This window comes from Elephantulus edwardii, unplaced genomic scaffold (genome assembly GCF_000299155.1).
Source record: "Elephantulus edwardii isolate Elephantulus edwardi_28Jun2011 unplaced genomic scaffold, EleEdw1.0 scaffold00152, whole genome shotgun sequence".
Classification (NCBI taxonomy): Eukaryota; Metazoa; Chordata; class Mammalia; order Macroscelidea; family Macroscelididae; genus Elephantulus; species Elephantulus edwardii.
In genome coordinates this window covers 4,413,323-4,427,540 of record NW_006399902.1, presented here as the reverse complement: position 1 = coordinate 4,427,540, position 14,218 = coordinate 4,413,323, and the positions used below count along the sequence as shown (strand labels likewise).

Below are 14,218 nucleotides of genomic sequence, written 5' to 3'. Positions count from 1 at the left end.
TTGTGCTGTACAGATCAGAAGCCCTCTAAAACTTAAGGGGGAAATGCAAAATTATGAATTAAAAAATTGCTTCAATTCAGTCCCTGGATGTTGAAAAGGATCTGAGATTTAAGCTTCTTTATCATCATGCTGAATCTACATCTGTGTGAAAGGAAGCAAAGCTTTTGAAGCAGAAGTCTCTGGCCAGGTGGTCAACCATTTTCTGCACATTGCTGGCAGGAATTCTGGGGTAACTTGAAGGCTTCTAGGCTGTGGGGCTTTATGCTGAGGTCTGAAAGATGCTGAGACTTCTAGGGGAAGACAAGAGGATCATGCTGGAGAAGAAACAGGAATGAATCTGAGAGCAAATAGGCCTAGGGCTGCACAGGGGCCGTTGAGAGGTAGGGTGGTCTTAGCATGGCATGCAAACATTGTAGGAGCTCAGGGCTGTTAAAGTAAGTAAGGGCGTGGGGGGGGGCGGGTACCATTGAGGCAAAGCCTACCCATTGCTGACCCTCCAGCAGGTTTTCAGAGACACAAAAGGAGATTGCCCATCCTTCTCCTATGTAGCAGCTGGTGGCCTCGAATCACGCGCCTTTGGGATTACAGTGCAGCTTCTTGCCACCAGTTTGAATAGAAATAGATGGGGCCAGAAGGAACAATCTATGCAAAAGTGCCAAGACACAGTTAACAGACTGCATGAAGGTTTCTGTGACTGGAGTGAAGAGGTACACAGAGTGACATGAGGTGGGCTGGAAATGTCAAGAGTGAGTATATTCTGGAAAGTTCTGCAGGTCAGACTAAGGAGCTTACACTTCACCCAGTATTCCAAGCACTACCAGAAATGGGCTTCTGCAGAAGCAGCAGAGTAAAACGTATGAATGGCTTGAGTGGTCAGCATGGCTCATGGACTACAGAAAGGGAGCCCTCAGCTAGGGAGGCCAGAAGGGCCTTTCACACTGTCCATGGCCAGAATCATGGCAGCAGCCAGGAGCAAGGTGGGTGGGCCAGATGTATGAGGGAGAACAGGCAGGATGTCAAAGAACAAAGATACTGACATACTGTGTCATTCTCCAAAGTTTCCAGGGTGAATGATTTGTCAGCCCGTTCATAAGAGGGAAGAGAGAGGAAGCCACATAAGGCAGAGAGCCCAGGTAGGGTATCCCGGTGGTAGAATGGCCCTTCTCTGAGTTTGGGACCCTCGGAGAGCTTGTTTCGGATGTGATAGGTCTAAGGGAATCTGTGAGATGTCCAGGAGGAGGTGAGTCAGCTAGATGCACAGATCTGGGTGTAGGAGAGAGAGAAGTCTGAGAACCACGAGCAGAGGCAATTCCAGAGCCAGGGGGAGAGCAGGCAGATACTGGATGACCTTGGTCGAGATGTGAGTTCCATCTTCACTGTGAGAGAGAGAAGAGGCAGCATGAATTTAAGGCTCTAGATCAACACCAAACTCCTAACAGTTTAGGGTATTCCTCAACCTGTGGGTAGCAATATTTTGTTTAAAAGATCCAACACTTATTTGCTTCTTGGGACTCATGGAAGTGATTTCTGAAATGTCCCCACCAACCACCCCAGTAGAGCCAGGGAGAGGGGGTAAGGCTAGAGAAAGGATGAGAAAGGTCTGCGTCAGAAACAACCCAAGTATGAGCAGAAATGCTTCAGGAGTCACTTGATTAGAGGGTTCCCCAAGCATTCCTTCCTGCGTGTCACCACCCTGAGTTTAAAACAGTCCCCATGTACCGACCTTCCGCGGTGCCTGGTCCTTCCAGCCTGACCGGGATCTGGGTTCAAGGTGCTACTTCCAGAAGGTTTCTGTGGGAAGGGGTGTGCCCCAGGGCAGGGCATGGTAATGTGCCTTCCTCCCAGCCCTCAGAGGCTGCACATCAGTAACTGGGCACCACAAGGTTGCAATGGGGTGAGAACCAGACTAGATGAAAAATGCACAGAGACTAGTGGGGAATTCCTGTCCCATTTTATTCCAACAGGGGCATCAACTTTTAAGGTCTCCACCTTCCAGGAAGGGTCCCAAAGACAGATGGGAATCAAAGGCCAGGAGGACATTTCCATTTTGGCAGAGCAGCAAGGTAAGGGGGTTGGTTGATCACTCTCGCCAGCTGGCATGGGGGTGGTTGGCTGGCAAGAAGTGATTAAGACTCATCTAGCTCTAATTAACATGCCAGACCCTATGCCGTGCTCCCCACCTTCCATCATCTCTTTTCATCCCCATGGGAGCACTGTGGGGATGTCCTGGAATTGTTTTCATTTTAATGAAGAAGAAATTAAGGTGAAAGGAGCTAAGCTGTATGAAAGCCACACGGTGAGGGTTGAAAGCCACCCTTGCCCCTAAGCTTAAACCAGCGTGGGACCCTCCCCGTCCTGTCCCATCCCCCTCCTGGCACACCTGAACTCCGGGCTCAGCGCATAGCAGATGGAGGCTGGTGGGAAGCCATTGAAGCAAGAACTCATGGAGGACGTGTAGGCGCCCGTGTAGGGAAAGATGAGCCAGTCGCCCACGTCCAGCTCAGGCAGCTGCACCTCCTCCTTGGAGATTTTGTCCTGGGAATCACACGTGGGGCCATAGAGGGTGCAGGAGAAGAGGGGTGCCTCTGAGCTGAGCTCCTGTAGTGACACGAGGAGTAGGAAAGAAGGCACTGGGAGTCAGAAGAGAGAGAGGACAATACTGTCCCCACATCTTCCCCTGAGCCTTCCCAGAGGCACACACAGGTGCTCAAGTTGGGCGAATCCCTCCAAATGCCCCACTCAGTCTGGCTGGGTCTGGCACACAAGGGGCCAGGCTCCTCATCTGGAAAGTGTCTGATTTACAACCTTACCACCCTGATCATGCCCAAACACATCTAGAGAATGACTGGCAGCTTCAATTATTGTTATAAGGCAGGAGTTGAAAATTCTACTATTTAAAGTAACAATAGGGACCTCCGGTGGCCTAGTGGTAAGAACCTCAACGGCAATCCAAAAGGCACAGGGTTCAAATACACCAGCTGCCTTGTGGGAGAAGGACAGGCAACCTCCCTCTGTGTGATTTACTGCCTCTGAAAACAGGCTGAAGAATCAGCTACTAGTTGGTTCTGACTCAAGGGTACAGAACAATAACATAGTAACAAAAAAGAATAGGGTGGTGTAGACCCGCCATGATCTTAAAACGGACAAACTGGAAAGGAGATGACTTTACACAGAGGCAACCTCTGCAGCAGATCCCAGCCGAGGCAGCATGAGATCTACATCACCAGCGTGACTGCTGGTCAGGTTGGGATGCTGGCCCCGTATCACCAGTCTCTCAAAATTTCAAGAGAGCTTGTGAAATGGAGAATCTTATGAGATACATTTAGATTTTTAAGTATTGGCAACTAAACTAGAAAACTGCAATATGGGTCTAACAAACCAGAGTGGTCTTCTCTTTGCATACTCTGTTCTAAGGTGTCCCTGTATTTGGCATTCAAACAAAATCAGAAGAGAGGTCAATATACACACACACATATATTCAGGGAGAGTTCAAGAAACAAACAGACACACACTCAGGGAGACCCCAGAAACACACTTAAGCGCACACAGCTAGCGATAATACAGAAACACACACACACACACACACACACACACCCCCAAACAACTTTGTACACATCTCAAAACCTTCATTGTCCAGGAGTGACTGTAAAAATATTTTTTTAAAAATATGCTCTAGATCTCATTCAACAGAGTGATAACAGCCTTCAAGCTTGAGGACATCCAAGAGCCCTACTGGATTAGGTGTTATGACTTTAGTTGCTTGACGGAGGGATGATGAGACTTGGAGGAGGAACTGGGGAGCATGGGTGACTGGGGAGTCCCTTGGAGGATGTGAAGGGACAACTAACAATCAGTAGAGAAGAATGTTGATATTTTGGAAAAGAGGTCAGGCTGGTGTAGCCTGGTGACCCCACCCTGCAGAGATACACACATCCAGCCATTGCAACCACTGCGCCCAGGTGAGCATGTGCCCATGTATGCACTCATCAATGAGAAGAATCCACTTCCAGGGTACCACTCATTCACTGTTACCCTACCAAGTGTGGGAGACTCCAGGCACCTGGGAACGCTAGTCCAGATGGTAGGGCTGGGGGTCATATAAGAGCTACATGAGGGCCCCTTTACCTTCACCACGATGGGAACTCTAGGCAGCTGCTCTCTGACAAAGGTGCGGAAGGAGCCATAGAGACCATCATTGAGATAGTATACCAGCTTCCTGTTGCCTCCTGGGAGAAGGGAGAAGGCAGAAATAGGGGAGTCTTCAGTCCTTACTCTAATCCCCTGCTCTCTTACCCCTGAAACTCAGCCTAAAGATATCTGAGGAGTACCCCCTACACCTTTACCAGCCCCGTTTGGCCCACCTACCAGGCTCCTGCACAGTCTTCTTGGCAATGATGTTGACAGCACATGTAAAGACAGATGCTGCATAGAAGCGGCCCGGTTCAGCGATGACCCTGACATTGCTCTCTCCAGTGAAGTCTTGGGCCAGGGAAGCATTGATCACTCGTGAGAACTACAGTGGACATGAGTGAAGAGCTTGTTGTTGTTGTTATTGTTGTTATGTGCCACCGACTTGCTTACAACTCAAAGTGACCCTATGTACAATAGCCCTGAAACCTGCTCTATCCCGAGCCAACCTTCTTGTCCCTGACACACCTATCCTCATTAACCTAGCCATTGAATCAATCTATCTCATCGAGGGTCTTTCTCTCTTTCACTGTCCCTCTACACTCTCCAAAGACTGACCTCTCCTTGCAACATGCCCAAAGTATGTCAGACAAGCTTCAGAATCCTTGCCTCCAAGGAGCAATCTGATTTCACCCTCTCCAGGACAAACTTGTTTGTTCTCCTGGCAGTCTATGGTATATTCAATACTCTTCTCCAGGACCACAGCTCAAAGTCATCAATTCTCTTTCTATAATCCATAGTCATTGTCCAGCTTTCTGATGCATAACAAGCAATTTCATAGATTATGGCCTGGATGAAGCACACCTTAGTCTCTAGACTGACATCATTGCTCTTCAGTACTCTGGAGAGGTTCCTCACAGCAGACTTTCCCAATACAATTAGTCTTTTGATTTCCTGGGTGCTGGTACCAAGAGTGGAAAACAGGAAGAGATAAAATAGGTCTAACATTTGCTGAAGGGCCAGGCCTAGTGCTGTGGTCCCTACCTACATCATCCGACCTTTCATCACTATAGGAGCACTATGAGGTAAGATTTAGAATTATTCCCATTTTCCTGAAGAAGCAGCTGAGGTCAACAGACAAGAGCTTCAGTATAAATTACACCTCAACATAAAGAAAGCAAAAATCTCACAACTGGACTAATAGACAACCCCATGATTAATGAAGAAAACACTGAAATTGTCAAGTATTTCCTCTTACTTGCTTGTATCCTCAATCGAAGCCCATGGAAGCAGTAGTCAAGAAATCAAAGGATGTATTACATTGGGAAAATCGGCTGCAAAAGACCACTTTGAAGTGCTAAAAACGTCTATTTGAGGGCTAAGGTACACTTGACCCAAATTGTTCTGTTTCCAATCACCTCATATCCATGTGAAAGCTGGATAATGAATAGAGAAGATCCGAGAACTGATGTCTTTGAATTATGATGTGGTAAATAATATTGACTTGGAATCTCAGTTAGAATACTCATTAGGAGTGAGGGTGGGGACACTTTGTTTTATGCACTTTGAATAAGTTATCTGAAGGAACCATCACTGGAGAAAGAGATTTTGCTTGATAAAGTAGATCACTTTAAAAGAAGAAGACCCACAACCAGATTGATTGGCGCAGTGACTGCATAAGTTTGAAATACAGCAATCATTGTGAGGATGGTGCCAGGACCGGGCATGTACGTGAATCTCTGAGTTGGAACTGACTCAACAGCATCTATTAACAAGAAGATGACAATACAGTCCTTACGCCCAGGGAAAGTACATTACCAGCTATAACTTGTTATTGTTATGTGTTGTCAAGTCACCTGTGATTCATAGCAACCCTATGCACAACAGCTGTGAATCCTGATCTATCCTGGGCCAATTTTATTGTCTCTGACACATCTACCCCCATTTCTTCAGTCACTGAGTCAGTCCATCTCATCCAGGGTCTTCCTCTCCTGTGCTGTCCCTCTACCCTCTGAAGCATAACGTCACTCTCAAAGGACTGGTCTCTCCTTGCAATATGCCCAAAGTTTGTCAGATGGAGCTTCAGAATCCTTGCCTCCAAGGAGCAGCCCGGTTTTACCCTCTTCAGGATGAACCTGTTTATTCTCCTAGCAGTCCATGGCATATTCACTACTCTTCTCCAGCACCACAGAGCTCAAAGGCATCGATTCTGCTTCTATCACCCCTAGTCACTGTCTAGCTTTCTGATACAAAGCAAATACTTTTAAAGACCATGATCTGGATCAGGTGCGCCTTAGTCTGTAGACTGACATCATTGCTTTTTGGTACTCTGTAGAGGTCCCTGACAGCAGACTTTCCCAGTGCAATTTGCCTTTTGATTTCCTGGCTGCTGGTACCAAGAGTGCGGATTGTAATTGATGGCATTAATGAGAGTTCAACAGAGAAACATGCATACCCATGTGGTCACAGAGAAAAATGCAACCACACAGACCTTGAAGCAGCTACAGTGACATCCTGTGCCATTTCCTCTTAGCCCTTCTGAGCACATCTGCCCTGTCGTAGACAGTCTCTAGACTCAAAGGTCTACATCCTTCAACTTCTCCCCCTGGGGGAGTTCTTAACCACCCCAAGGAATGTGCTTAGCTTCTGGACTATACAGCCTCAGAGTGTGGGAGAGTCAGCACCCCAGCTCACACTCCTCAACCAAAGAGGGAAGGAGTCAGTGGTAAGGGCCTTGTTCCCTGTTCTCCAATGGGTCACCTCAGAGGTGTGTTTTACATGATTCCTCAGTTGATCCTCCATGGTACAGTTGTTTATGATAAATATTTCATACAGACTTTTCTCTTTTCCCTGTCTCATCTTCTGACGTCCGCATTCACAATTTAAGGGATCAACTTGCAAATCATGCTTGGAAAGGTCAGCGAAAGAGAGGAAGGCCTTCACCAGATGGATTGACAGTGACTGCAGCAATGGTAAAAGTGTATCCAAGATTGTGAGGATGGTACAGGATAGGATAGCATTCAGATCAGCTGTCCATAAGGTCACTATGAGTCATATTTGTCAGCACCTAACAACAACACAACTTCTAAATAGACTACCTATGCCCAAGTGTCTCAGAGTCTGCTTGAGAGGGGAATGAAACCAAGACATGGCTGTACACTTGACCCCACCCACATGCACAGAGGCACACTCTGAGATGCACACAACAAAGGGACATAGGTCTGTACACACACACACACACACACACACACACACATGCACGCTGATATCCCTGAACACACGGACCATCTCACAGCTCTCTCGCTGGCTCACCTCTTCAAAAGTGGGTCCCCAGCCATCCACTCCAGAGAAGCCCCCTCCAATGTCCAGGAGGTCCATGTTGTGCCCAATCCTATGGCCCATCTCAAACACACGCCTGGAGTCAGCGATGGCCTGTATGAAGCTCTGGGCCACATGGCATTCGGAGCCCACATGGAAGCTGAGTCCAATCAGTGGCACGTGAAACAGAGAATGTGTGAGTTACGTGCATTAAGAAGCTCAGAGCCCCACAGACATGGGTAACTGCACACAGACAAACAGGCCTACGGAGAGGCACCATCATGCATAAGGCATGGTGGGCCAGGGCCAATGCAGAACCAAACCACTGGACCCATAACTGACCATGCTGTGCTCACAGATACAGATACTGCGGGTGGAGGTGCTCCTGTGCAGCCCTGGGGTGCATACTCCCACGCACCACTATGAATGACAACCTCTATACAAGGACTGCACTGGCTCCTCCCTGGCCATTTCTAACAAGACTCCTAAGTCCCAAGACTTCACTGCAGGGAGGTCACAATCGTGTCCTACCTGCAGGACTGGCACCTAGGGACTTCTGCCTCCCGGCTCTGTGCTCATATGACAACCTATGACTCTGACTACCTATGACTCACCTGACTCCGACCACAGTCAGCCCCAGGTTTCTGGCAGATGTGAGCAGGTGCTCACAGTCTTCCAGGCTGGCTCCAAACTTCTCGCTAAAGGGCATACTGCTGTCACTGTCCTCGGTCTTCAGCCGGAGTACCAGCCTGGGGGAGGGGTGAGATGGAGAGGGACAGGAAGAATGTTCAGCCAAAGAAATCTCCTCTTTACCCGCATACACCCAGACCAGTTCAACTCCAGTGTGATTTACAGTCTCTGCTGTAAATTTACCCCTGCTGGTGGGTCAGCTACGTGTTGATTCTGACAAAATAGTGTATTACGACAGCAACCTGGACCAACTGCCCCCCCCAGTGGGGTTTTAAAGTTTACTGAGTCTTCGTGCCATAATACCTCTGAGCACCAGTCCATGTGGGGGATACACATGTACGTAGTTGCCTCTTCCTCAGGTGTAACCACAGAAGTGAGTGCGAAAACAGAGCCAGTATTTGAAAGTACTAATTAGGAGTCAGGCAGCATGAATGGATGAAGGAACAGCGCACTAGAGGTGTTGAGAAACGTGTCCAATGCACAACAAGGTCATGATATTGTGGGAAATCGGACTGGGTTTGCCTGACCCTCTATGCAGAGTTCTTCCCAGACACTATCAGCTTCCAGACCTTATAGCCTGACAGCCGTAACTGCCCTCCTTTCTACTTGTCATAGGCAAGTATTTGCTGGGTAGGTTCTGTGTTGCATAATCCATTCATGATATTGACTTTGCCCCCGTCCCCCTGTCCAAGCTCTTGCCGGTCTCACCTGGCACTGGGATGATGCTGGGCCACCTTGACCAGCTCCTCCTCACTGTCGAAGGTCATGAGCTGCACCCCATGGCGAGCAGCATACTGGATGTGGGAGATGGGCTTGCAGGGGTGGGCAAAGATGATACGGGAGGGGGCTACCCCCAGGTCCAACACCTGCTCCATCTCCATCTAGTGTGGGGGAAAACCAGGCTTATGACTCATACCACTGCTCCCTCATTTTCAAACAGGAGTTCTGAATGGGCCCGTCGGGGTTCCCACTATTGAGTTTCTACAATGGGTCAGGCATGAGCAATGACCCCAGCTCTAAACGTGCGTGCGTGCGTGCGCGCGCACGCGCACACACACACACACACACACACACATTCCCTTTCCGTTGGAAGGGAATGTAGGGACAGCTACTGAATTTAACCCTTTCTTTGCTGCAAGATCTCTAGAAAAGGAAGAAGGAAGCCTCAGGAAAATATTCTCATCTGCAGAGAAGCATCATTCCTACCACCTGGTGTCAGCTCCAACCTCTCCCAACAACCCTGGGTCATCTTTCTAAGTTTTCTATCCCCCAGCTTAAGAGACAGGCTTGGGGGCCAGGCAATGCTGTCCCTGTATGTGAGCCTGTGGTCAAGTGAGCCACCCATATCCTGGTTTCCTCCTCCATGAAATGGGGCCATTCATGCCACTCTCATAAAGCTGTTGGGGAGCTCAAGGATACTGTGTATATAAATGACGTGCATGACAGGTCACACGTGTAGATGACGCATGCTCAGCGAGACAGGGGAAGCTTGCTCAGGACCCACCAGGATGGACTTCTGCTTGCTTACAACTGGCCTCATCTGACCCGCAGGGGTGAGGCCTTACCTGGCTAGCACAATCGAAGCCGGTGCCCAGGGCAACCAGGATACGCAGCACCCAAGGGCTGTTGTTGCATTTCACGGCATAGAAGGGTGACACCTGGGGCAGACTTTGAAGGAAGGTCTGATGGCGTTTGACAAGCACGCCCAGGTCGGCCACCATGAAGGGATCCCGGTGTTCCTGTGGGGGCAGGAAGAGGACTGCAAAAGGTTGTGTAGTGGGTTCTGTCATTCAACCCCACAGTAACTCTGTGAAGTACCTGTTGTTATTGCCCCTATTGTAATGACTGGAAAGCAAAGGCCTGGGTAGGTGAAGTTATTTGCTTAAAGTCTTATAACAAGTACATGACAAAGGTTTTTCCAATTCCAAGGAGCTTGCTCTAAACACCATTGTCTCCTACCTTGTGACTGGTGTACCCCCTCCTTGGTAGGAAAGGGTAAATTGTTGGGAAGAAAAATCTAGACAATTTCTTCTACACTCATTCAACAGACACATGCCCAACACCTAGTCCCTGCCAGGCTCTAGTTTGGGTTGAAGGTAGGGGATGAAGCAGTGAACAAAACATCCTGTCCTCAGCTTTCATTCTACCAAACCAACTAAAATTGCCCATCTGGACTCATTCAATAAGTTCTCATTAAGCAAAAGAGTTTTTCTTTCACTTTTCAAGGAGAAGAGTTAATTGGGGGCAGGGGGAGGTGGGCAGGGGAAAAAAGTGCAACAACGAATGATTGGAAATGCTAAGTCTCTGTAAACTTTCATTAAAACGAATAAAAAATGATGATAAAACATTTTTTAAGAAAGTTCTCCTTAAGCAACTGCTTGATGTCAGGCATGGTGCCCGGGAGCTAGAGGTGATTTAGAAATTATCTCCATCTCACAGACGAGACCACTGAGACTCAGGTCTGGACAAATCCTCTCAGGTTCTCACTGCTGGGAGACTCAGTCTCAAGAATGGATGATTTCAGATGAGCTCTGTTCCTCCAGATATTTTGAAATATTGTCTATTAGTTTTCTCCTCTTTTATTCTTCTGCTAGGGAGCTCTGGTGGCGTGGTCCATGGGGAACTGTGCTGCTAGCCCCAAGGGTTCACCGCTCTGGGGTTTCAAATCCACCAGCAGCTCTGGGGGGAAAAGATGAGCAATCTCTTCTGGGTGATTTACAGCCTCAGAAACTGAGTCAGTCCTGACTTGATGGCAATGAGTGCAAGAGTGGCTTCTCTGAAGCTGGTGGCTGACATGCATGGGGAAGCGTGTGATCAGGCAGAAGCCTGGATATCTTTGTGGTTTTCTTTAGCCTTTGAGGAAAGGAGATGCCAGAGCTCAAATACTGTGTCTTAGAAAAGACAGCAAAAGAATCTTCTCATCACAGGAAGGAGTCCTCTGATTGAAAGGAAGGGAGTGATAGAACTGAGAATATATCTGGAGATCACCTGGAGGACCATGGGGTGATGGGGGGTGGCAGGTAGCAAGCATGGAGAGAACAGGACTCCTGGAGAGTCAGAAACAGAACTTCTCAGCTATCACTAAGAAGAAAAAGTGTTTGGGGTCTAACTAAGGGTAGATTCCGACTCAGTAGGCCTGAGGTTCTGTATTTTAGAAATCTGGATGTCTCACTCTAAGTAGCAGATGTCAGGAATCAGTGGGCATCTGGGTCTAGATGGACAAGACTAAGCAGATCCTTAATTCCTAAGGGAGCTGGAGGTGGCTCAGCCCCAAGTCAGGAGGGTTGGTGGGACTACAGTCACCCTATCATCAAGCATTGTTGATACCACATCAAGTGGCAGCATTTGGGAGAAGAGAGGCACAGCCATGGTCAAGTTTTCCAAGAGCCCCAGAGACCAGAACTTTGGAACAAGGCTTAGCCTAATCAACTTATAAAACATAAAATCTAAAAAAAAAAACAAAAACAAAAAACCCCACTATAAAACCTATTTTTCCCCCTCCCTAATGTAGAAACAATGAATAAGGATGACAGAACTGTGGCGCTGAAAATGAGTTTTGAATGTTCCCTCAACTGACAAAAGAAAAAGTGAGTCTGTCTTTGAACAAACGAGGACGTGCAACCAAGGGCTCTTCAGAGGCAAGGGTGGTGAAACTCGGTCCCACACACTTGGAACATGTTGACAGGAGGGGCCAGACCTTGGGAAAGAACCTCATGCTGGGAAAGGTGGAGGGGCAGAGGAAGATCCTTGACCAGATGGACGGAGACAGTGCTGACAATGGGCTGGAGCGTATCAGAGCTGGTGAAGAGGGTGCACCGATGGGGCAAGGCTCTGTCAGTCAAAGGGTCACTGTGAGTTGGAGACAACTGGCCGGCACATGCTAACAACAACAAATGCAGGAGCGGAGAATCCTTTTTCCCCTTTCCATGCCATTGATCCCCTTCTTCCCTTTCTCTTTAATCGCCTCCCTCCTCTCCCTTTCTTACTGAATTAGAGAGCTCCTGGATCTTCTGCAGGGCCACCTGGTGGGCTGAGGCCCCCGGCGCCAGGGGGATGAGCTCCTTTGGCCAGGTGCTCTGCATCAGGGCACCATCCTCCTCCGAGTGCATTCCAACTGAATCTTCTTGCTGGCCCAGCTGCTGCATCCTACAAAGAGTTTGCTCTGAACATCCATCTCCTCTGAACACCTACCCGCATCATCCTAGTAGCCCAGGAACTAGGGTCCTAGGTCACATAGCCCTTGGCCCTCCACCCAGTCACACACAGTTCTTCTGGAATTCTCACAAACTGCCCATCTGCAGGCTGGCCCAGCCACCTTCAGAGACTGGGATGAGGACCTGCAAGACCTACACACAGGGAATGGTGGATCCTCTTCTTGATTCCTCCTCATTTATGTTCCCATTTGCAGAAGAGAAAACCAAGGCACAGAGATGATAATGCCCCTTTAGGTCAAAGGACAACAACCTAGGACTTCAGAGATGTTCTAGTCCAAACCCTCATTTTGCAGACAGAGATGAGACATGGGAGAAGTAGAAATTTACCTGAGGCCATCATATGGTCAGTAACACACTGTACTAAACCCAGATTCCCTGGAGCAGCACTGGATTATTCCTGGTCACATAGACATGAGGCCAGCATGATCCAGGCCCTCTGTCCCAATAGTTATGACCCCATGGCCCCGGCTCCAAACTCAGTCTTACCTTGTATCCATTGCAACCTGTCTCCTCAGGCACAGCCCCACGTGGCTAGGATCAGGGTTGACTCGTGGGTTTCAGGCAAATCCCTCAGAGAAGAGCAGATCTCAGGCAGGAGCCAGACTTCTCTGCTCCAAACCCCTGGCCAGTCCTGCCTGCTCAGCCTAAACTTCTCAGGTCAGGAGTTCCAACCCTCCTAGGTAACCCTCCTAGGTATACCCGCAGGACAGATCCACAAGGTGGGGTCAGAAATGATCAGCTGGGAAAGCACCCTCTTTACAGATGGGAAGTGGTGACCCAGCGTTCTCCAGATCACCTAGGAAACCAGATGTTGTCCCAAGAATAAACTCAGCTCTTCAGAATGTAGCTGTGAGCCTGGGCCACGCCTTGGGAGCTGGCTGGTTGTCTCCGGCCCTTCCCTGCCGTTTTAAAGGTTTCATTAGGAGTTCCCAGAATAAAAATGTGAGTCCGCCTACGTCACTCAGTGTACAGTCCGTGCACCCTCCTCTCCACCTACCCCCTTTGTGTGGGTTTCTGAGATCACACCTTCTCTGGCTCTCCCAGCCTGACTCCTCTACCTTGGAGCAGCCCCACCTCTAGGAGATCACCTGTCACATCCTCAGGTTTAGACCCCATCTTCGTAGCTAAGAGAATACGCCATCCCCTTTTCCTTATGACTCAGGGTGAAGTCTCTCTCAGGGAGGAGTGATAGGGAATGGCAAAGGACACACTGACAAAGAAGATTAATCAGAACTGGCTTTGACAAGCACTGTGGCATTTGGACAAGAACAAATTGGGAGGAGGGTAGAGAGAATAGTGCAACAATGAATTAATGGAAACCCAAAATCTCTGTAAATGTTTATGAAAATTAATAAAATATAGTTATAGAAAAAAAAAAGAACTAGACCCCATCTTCGTGCTTGTACCAGGTTAAGAAGGCCATCAGAGAGATGACCGCTCTTCTGCCTTTTCTTTTCTGTTAGCTCTGCCCTGGGTAGGAGGTGAAGCAAACCCAAGAAGAGCAGAAACAGCCAAGTCTCCAAGTGCCTTGTGGTTACAGTGACACCAGGTCTTTAGTCAGCTCTTGCCCCATCTTCAAAAATCCCTTTGTCAATAGTTACCAGGGTTATAGTGATCAGGATCTACTTGACAACATTAAATTTGGCTGTATTGGATCCAAGACCCCATTGATTTCTTTTCATGGTAGAATTTTCATCTTGAGGGTTTTGGTTTGTGGGGTTTTTTTTCCCCTCCCAGAATTCAAGATAACTCTTACCTTATAACCTTTTCTTTATATACCTGAGAGTCCAACGAAGTAAACCAAAGGACATTCTTGGGACTGTGCCAGAAACATCTGCACAGATCCACCATTTGCCATAGTACATTTG

At 48.3% G+C, this 14,218-nt stretch overlaps 1 protein-coding gene across 1 annotated transcript; it reads right to left on the bottom strand.

The window, feature by feature from the left end:
* Window positions 1-1,249: 1,249 nt before the first annotated feature.
* Window positions 1,250-12,281, bottom strand: LOC102851738 (ornithine decarboxylase 2-like). Its single transcript, XM_006894991.1, has 9 exons — window positions 12,123-12,281; window positions 9,702-9,875; window positions 8,845-9,017; window positions 8,061-8,195; window positions 7,441-7,606; window positions 4,366-4,513; window positions 4,126-4,226; window positions 2,381-2,598; window positions 1,250-1,376 (listed from the first exon to the last, which is right to left on the bottom strand). The coding sequence occupies exons 1-9, from the start codon at window positions 12,279-12,281 to the stop codon at window positions 1,250-1,252; spliced, it is 1,401 nt and encodes a 466-aa protein (XP_006895053.1).
* Between the last annotated feature and the right edge of the window lie 1,937 nt (window positions 12,282-14,218).

Excerpts from the sequence above, each read along its gene's own strand:
- LOC102851738 (XM_006894991.1), bottom strand. The coding sequence starts at position 12,281 with ATGCAGCAGCTGGGCCAGCAAGAAGATTCAGTTGGAATGCACTCGGAG. Across the intron at positions 8,196-8,844 it reads CAGCATCATCCCAGTGCCAG|GCTGGTACTCCGGCTGAAGA; the intron begins GTGAGACCGGCA and ends CCCCTCCCCCAG. Across the intron at positions 7,607-8,060 it reads CTGACTGTGGTCGGAGTCAG|CTTCCATGTGGGCTCCGAAT; the intron begins GTGAGTCATAGG and ends GATTGGACTCAG.